This window comes from Nelusetta ayraudi, unplaced genomic scaffold (genome assembly GCF_046127955.1).
Source record: "Nelusetta ayraudi isolate G7.1 ecotype Tasmania unplaced genomic scaffold, CSIRO-AGI_Nayr_v1 ptg000219l, whole genome shotgun sequence".
Taxonomy (NCBI): domain Eukaryota; kingdom Metazoa; phylum Chordata; class Actinopteri; order Tetraodontiformes; family Monacanthidae; genus Nelusetta; species Nelusetta ayraudi.
Genome location: NW_027466268.1, coordinates 162,501 through 170,000, shown reverse-complemented (window position 1 = coordinate 170,000; position 7,500 = coordinate 162,501). Strand labels below are relative to the sequence as shown.

The window sequence follows — 7,500 nt, the reverse complement described above, 5'->3', positions numbered from 1 at the left end:
CAGACTGACTGGAGATGTGATTGGCTCAGATGGCCACTGACCTTGGTGCGTTCACTGACAGCGGACAGGAGCCTGCCACGTCGGTCGGTTCTGGCAACGCAAGCTAGCTGGAACACGGTTGGATTAAAAACGCCATCCATCGTAACAGCCGACAGTGGAAGCAACGCAGCCGCGTGGATGTCAAAAGATGACCGTGGAGAACAACTTCTCCTCCCCTCGGCGTGGTTCGGCCAGCAGGGGGCCTCGCTGGCCCTGACCGCCCGCCACTGGTGTGTGTTTACCTGTCCTTGTGCGAGGTGAGGTTGCGATTGGCTCGACGGGCCGGAACGCTTTGTGTGTTTACCGGCTCGCTGCTCGCCGCTCCGAGCGCTCGATTCCTGAAAGGCTGCATCGATCAGGCGTTGGCGCCGATGCCTCGCGTGCAGGTCCGGCTGTGTGACCTGGACGCGTGTTGACACGGCCGTCCTTCCTGTCCGCTCCTGTCCGACCTCCGCCCCCCCCCGCCGCCCCCCCCCCTCTTCTTTTTAACCTCCGGTGTTGCAAACACACTCACCCGGATTCAGTCTGCTGGTTCCTGGCAGGTAGTGACTGACACACACACACACACACACACACACACACACACACTGGTCATCTCCTGCTTTCAGGCAGGGACGCAGCCTCTCGTCCATTAACAGCAGTGGTGATGATGATGATGATGATGATGATGATGATGATGACATTTGGGACATTGTTGGACCTCGGAGTCCTTCTGCAGCGTCCAGTCAGGCGAGAGATATCCAACCCTGAGGGATGGAATGAAGAGCAGCTGTGTGGATGAAAGCTCAAGCAGTTTTCCTGCATTTTATTGAGAATGAACTCCTTGACGATGTCTCTCATCAGCAACGCAGAGCGATGCCTTCCCCTCCTCCCGTCTGCCTGTTCCACTTCCACTTTCACTTTTTTCTCTTTGCTCTTGCTTTCTCCTCCAATCTTTTTCTTTCTTCTCTCCCTTTGCCTTCCGTCTCTTATTTTCTTTTGCTCTTCTTTCATTGTGTCCTACCATTGCTTTCACTCCCTTCTGATATTTAAAAAAAAAAAGAAAAAAATTTCACGTGAGATTCTTCTCTTTATTTAATCTCACACCTTATGTTATGTTTTGCACGTGCAGGTTGTTGCCCTGGAAGCTCAATGTCTCACAATTTATCTTGTCTGCACTAGTGTGTGTGTGTGTGTGTGTGTGTGTGTGTGTGTGTGTGTGTGTGTGTTTACATTCAACCCTCCTTTTATGCAAACACCTGGTTTGTCGCATCTCGACGGATGATTCTGCTTTTATCGACGTGTCTGTGCGCTGCACGGCTGCTGCGAGGTGGATGTGCAGACTGCAAAGTGCTGCCTCGGAAGAAATGTGACTCGCTCCACCTCAGCTTTTGTTTTTTTTTGGGGGGGGGGGGGGGTTACACGTTCCTTAATGTATCATGAATGCATTGTTTTGATGATGAATGCGTGTGTTTGAGGAGCAGCAGGGCATCCGGCGAGCTCTTCAGATGAGATCGGCTGATCAGACAGGATGATGATGATGATGATGATGATGATGAGGATGATGAGGATGATGATGATGAGGATGATGAGGATGATGATGATGAGGATGATGAGGATGATGATGATGATGATGATGATGATAATGAGGATGAGTATGAGTATGAGCAGCTTCCTTCGTCATCGCAGCTCAGACCCTCTATTCTATTCACTTCTCAGAAATCTGAGGGAAACTCCACTTGCGCAGTGCTTTGGCGATTATTGCTCATGGCTGCGAATCCAAAGTGCGGCACAACCATTTTTTCCTGCTGTTGTTTCTTTTTCCGGTGCAACGACCACAGAAATTTCCAAAAGGGCCTAAAAACAGCCGGCGTCAGTGTTTTGCGCCGTAATAAAAAACTTTTTATGCTTTTCCGACTCCCCGCGTCCATATTTGGCACTTCCTGCCTGTGCTGCGTCGCCCCCCCCCCCAACTGAATGCAGGGAGTTGGAGGCGTCTGACCCTGATTCTGACACCTGTGAGTCTGTCAGTGTCCCTGACCGATCCTCTGCTCTTCTCGGTGACCTTTGACCTGCCTCAGATCCAGACGCAGTCGCCTGGTTTTCTTTCTTTCTTTTTCTCCTTGCGACGCTGCAGCCTTCTTGTGTGATGCAGCTGCTTGAACCCTGCAAGTCCGTCCCTCTCCGATGTCCAGTGTGCAAGAGCCATCGTTGGGTTTGCTGGGCAGCGGGGTGATATCTGAGCTTTGCCCTGCAGCTGAGGCAGAGATTTACCTTGCTCTCAGGTAAAACGCAGAGCTGCACCTGTGAGGGGATGCTGTCACTTTGGGAAGAAGCCGACACGTTTCCTGCCATAAAGTGGCTGTCAATGAAAGAAACCAGCGGAGCTTCGGGCGGCCCCAGCTGGTCTCCTGCTCCTCACACACACACACACACACACACACACACACACACACACAGAGGGAATTAATTGAGAGGAAAAGAAAGACGGACACCTGAGTCAGCAACGTGCACCCTGATGCATTTTAGCCGCTCAATTGATGAAGGGCGAAAATGCATTCTTTGCTCTGAGTCACTTTCCCCACGTAGCCGAGGCGCATTATCTTCTCCCTGCATGCATCTGAGGGAGGAGGTGGTGGTGGTGGTGGTGGTGGTGGTTGGTGGAGGAGAGGCTAAAAAAATAGAGCAGTAATTTGGAGATTCCTTTTCATTCGTTTCTGCACCGGTGGCCCCCCGTTGACCTGCTCCAAGTTCTCGTTTGTTCACGTCCGCGACGCAGGTGAAGCCAAACTCACACAGATTTCAACCCGTCGACGGTTTCATTGATGTTTTACGACATCAACACACGGGATATGTTTGTCGTTTGCCACCACAGCAGCCGAGCTGTCCTGCATCGGACCGCCGCCGCCGCCGCCGCCTCCTGTCCTTCCACCCCAGTTGTCAGGAGGCCAAAGCGCGGCGTTGATAACACCACTAATTGAAGGGAGAAAGCCAGCGGGGGGGGCGACAACACGAGAAGTGATTTTGCACGCAGCGAGCGGTGCTGGCCTTCTAAGTTTGGTGCGCTGACATGTGGAGCAGCTGACAGCTGCTAATCCCGCCTGCACGGCCGGCTCGCTATTCACATCATTGCGGAGAGGGCAGGCGGCCGGTGTATACTTAGACCCATCGCCGCGTCTTCAAGGTCCTCACGCACCAGACGCACGGGCACGGAGCGTCGCGTTGCTGGTCCAGTCGTGAAATGAACACCAGATTATCGGGCATTTGAAGGCACCATTAGCCCTGGAATTGTTGACGTCATATTCTGAACATCTATTTTTTTTTTTTTTATTTCTTTTTTTTCTTTTTCTCTAGTGTGGAGTAAACTCATGGATTGCGGGGGACAAAGCCGATCTTCAAACTCTGTCTGGCAACATCAAAGTCTGCCAATTCAAACACTGGAAACAATCGGATCCTGGATGTAAATTGTCTGAGGTGATCCTCGTTGTCCTCTGCATGATCTCAAGGTCAAATGCAGTTGTATTAAAAAACGAAAAAAGAAAAGTTACCAGAGCGCCGCGTTCTCCTTATTTCTAAACGCCGGGCGAAGTTTCCCGTCCCGCTGCGGCCGCGGTGTGTTTACACCAGCATGAGAGCGCCTCGGACAGGAGACACAATTTACGGGGAATTTATGTGGTCTTTCTCCCTGGAGAGGTTCTCCAGCTGAAGTGGCCCCCGCGTGTTTGGAGCAGTGATCTCTGGCCCTGCTTTCAAACTGTTGAGGGGTCGCAGTGGAAAACTGGGTTCATCCCACAGCCGCCCGCCTCCTCCTCCCCCTCCCCCCCTCCTCCAGGTCCTCCGCTGACCTGACAAATAAAGCTCACACACACAACATTAATCTGTAGCAACAATGATCTGTGTTTCTGTCAGTCAGACAGTCAGTCGCTCTGCTGTGCAGGAAGTTCTGGCAATCGGCCTCCTGTGATGTCACAGGGCCACTGAGTCCCCCCCCCCGGTCAGTAACCCCTGACCACCCCTGGGCGGCGCCGTCTGAGACCAACTCACTTTGTTTTTTACCTTCCCAAACGGCTGGAAGGCCTGCCAAAGACTGAGTTTTTAGCAGGAGGCTGCAAACAGAGGGTTAAATATGCTGTTTTCAGGACACCTAAAGAAGATGTGAAGCTGCGACCCTCGACGTTTAAAAAGCACTTCTGTTGGGATCATACATTGCTCCTTAATAAAGTAAAAACAACAGCAACAGCAACAACAACAACAACATGCTCTTCCTGTATTAACAAACCTTTTTATGCACATCTGCAGCTTTCCCTGCTGGTTTAATCGCTCTCAGCACATTTCACTGGGTTTTATTCAGCCCATGAATGATTAAGAGGGTTATTGTGGAACCTCCGTACTGACCTGTGTGTGTGTGTGTGTGTGTGTGTGTTTCTATGTGTGTGTGTTCCAGCTTCCTGCTGGTCTTCAGCTGCCTGGTGCTCTCCGTCTTCTCCACCATCCCCGACCACCAGAAGTTTGCCAACCAAGGCCTGTTTATCCTGGTACGACGCCTTTCATCCACATCCATTATTTTTTTTACTCCCCCCTCTCCCCTCCCTAACACCCCCGCCCCCCATCCCTCCCCCGCCTGCTTGCATGCGAGCTCAGTGTTGTGCATCACGCAGAGATGCTTACTCCAGGTGCTGTTGACCGTGCAGGAGGAAGCCGCACCGCTAATAGCTGGGTCAATACCACTATAAGGTGCCTTTGAGACTTCCAACAAAGCAGAGATTTTCCATTTAACTTCACATTTATTGTATTAAGTAGATGTTTTGCTGTTAGAAATGCATGTCGGTCAAGCTCCCACACTTTTTTTTTTATAAATGAACTGCAAGCAGACAATGTACATGCAAGCCGCAAAATATGTCAACCCTGTCATGGACAATTTCAAAGTAGAATAAATACATTAAAATGACATAGTGATTATAAAATGTGTGTTTTCAGAAAGCTATTTAGTCATTTTCTCAACACTATCTTTTAGTTATTCTGGCAAACTATTTGTTTCTCTATAAAATCAGCGAGAATCTCTTCTAAATAAAATCTAACAACAAATATATCTGGTCAAACTTTCCAACAATACTATTTGGCCCCAACTTGTTTATAAAGGAATCACACAAAGACTTTGCTAACTTATGAAAATATATTATATATATATGTATTTTTTTTAACATGAAAATAACTGAGTGGACAGTAACGTGACAGGGTGGACCTTTGGAACTCATACCTTGAAAAAGACAATTCAACATATTCCCGGAAACACCTTAATTGGGAGTCTGTATAGCATGTACTGTTACAAAATGTCTGTAATAGCTGTTGAAATATGTGTAACATTGTCAGCATGTGGCCTAAACTACGCAAATGTCCTTCCTGTTATGAACCACGTCCACCCTGTCATGGAAGGATTGCTGACAGGGTGGACATGTTTGACTAACATTAGCATTTAATTAGCACACGTGGACCTTACAGCTATCTAAATGATCCAGTTAGCGAGAGGACTGTGTGCTGTTTAACACATATATTTTGAATTTCTGAAAAGGTTTTATGTTAATTGATATTTCACCATGACAGGGTGGACATGTTAAGCTTGACAACATCAAACTACACATCAGAAATGATGAAAACTTCAAAAAATAAGAGTAAATATTTACTCTGCAACTAGCCACTGTTTCAGTCTCCATTGAAGAAAGGCAAAATGGTGCTTGTGATGTCACTGAAAACATCATTAGAGTTCTTATAGGGGCAGTTAGCCCAAAATGACAGGGTGGAAATAGAATATACATAATAAAAATGACTTGTTTTATCAAATAACTTGTTGTGACCGTAAGATAATGTAAAAACAAAAACAAACTGATTTGGTATAATTCAACCACTTATGACACACACTGAAGTTAGCAACAGCGTGTGGGACATGCCAAAATCATGTACATCCAAAAGAAAAAAATGGTAAAAAAATGAAGTAAACACATTTCAAGAGACATATTATTGTACTGATATGTGTGCAAACCTTTGGTCACTAAGAGTAAGACTCCAGAGTTTAATTATTCTGCTGCATTTTCATGATGACTGAGTTATTCTGATGGGGACACCAAAGGCACTTTATAATGATATTGACCCAGCTAATAGCTAATAGCTAATAGCTAATAGCGAGCAGCCTCCCCCCTCCCCCCCTCCCCCCCTGGACCCTGCCCACTGGCGGTAATGGAGCCGCTCCGTCCATGCCGGAGCCGCCAGTTCCGTCTCCAGGTGTTATTTAATGGTCAGACGGCGGAGCTGACAGAGTTTCCTCCGTCCGCCGGGCGGATCAATCACGCGGCCATTAGCAGGCAATCAGCCGCGGGTGGACGCTACTTTACGCCGCCTGACCTCCCGCTAATGACCGACTGGTTCGGCGCACGTTTAATGGCCTGCCTGCCTGCCTGCCTGCCTGCGTTTTAGCTGCGTTCCCCCACCAGACTGACAGACGGACAGACACAGGTGCCTCAGCCAAACTCCTCTCACGTCCTTATTTTTCACCCCAGCCGTGAACCACCGTCTACATCTCTGGCCCACAGTGGGATTAGCCCTCTGTTTGCGGCCTGTCACTGACACCCCTCTCGTCCCACCCTGACATGGTTAAACTCCATTGTTTAAGTCTTTGCCTTGCCAACGATTGTTCGAAAGTGTGTGGTCGTTCAGGAAATTGGCCCTTTATGATGTCACGGAGGGCACCAATATCTCTCTCGGGTGAGTAGCCACACACCCTGGAGCCTGGTGATGCCTCTGAACCTTGTTTTTTTTCCATGTCTCCTTCCAAATATTTGGAAAAGGTCCAACAGAGCTTCAGTTTCAGCGAGGAGTTTGACTGTTTTCACAGGAGGCTGTAAACAGAGGGCTAACTGACATTTTAAAAACGTCTTTTTCAGCTCATTGGTAATGCAAAGCTGCTTCACTAAAGTGTGTGTGTGTGTGTGTGTGATTGCAGGAGTTTGTGATGATCGTGGTGTTTGGCCTGGAGTACTTCATCAGGATCTGGGCGGCCGGCTGCTGCTGCAGGTACCGAGGATGGCAGGGCCGGCTGAGGTTCGCCCGCAAGCCCTTCTGTGTCATCGGTCAGTGCTCCAGCGTCTGTCTGTCTGTGTGTGTGTGTGTGTGTGTGTGTGTGTGTGTGTGTTAGTGCCTGTAAATGACACACGACCGCTGAACCCGTGACCACGACCCCTTGATCCCTCTGACCTCCCTGCCCCCCCCCCCCCCCCGCCTCTCCCCCCCCACACGTCCCTCCACCCCCTCCCCTTCCCTGCAGACTTCATCGTGTTTGTGGCGTCGCTGGCGGTCATCGCTGCGGGGACGCAGGGAAACATCTTCGCCACCTCGGCGCTGCGCAGCATGCGCTTCCTGCAGATCCTGCGCATGGTTCGCATGGACCGGCGGGGGGGCACCTGGAAGCTTCTGGGCTCGGTGGTCTACGCT

At 49.5% G+C, this 7,500-nt stretch overlaps 1 protein-coding gene across 2 annotated transcripts in view; it reads left to right on the top strand.

The window, feature by feature from the left end:
* kcnq4 (potassium voltage-gated channel subfamily Q member 4) overlaps positions 1 to 7,500 on the top strand; it is a 40,355-nt gene that overhangs the window by 17,019 nt on the left and 15,836 nt on the right. For both annotated transcript variants that reach the window (XM_076016164.1, XM_076016163.1), the window contains exons 2-4: positions 4,463 to 4,553; positions 7,013 to 7,139; positions 7,334 to 7,500. The exon at positions 7,334 to 7,500 is cut by the window's right edge and continues 9 nt beyond it. In XM_076016164.1, coding sequence (XP_075872279.1) covers positions 4,463 to 4,553; positions 7,013 to 7,139; positions 7,334 to 7,500 — 385 coding nt within the window. The remainder of the gene's footprint in view (positions 1 to 4,462; positions 4,554 to 7,012; positions 7,140 to 7,333) is intronic.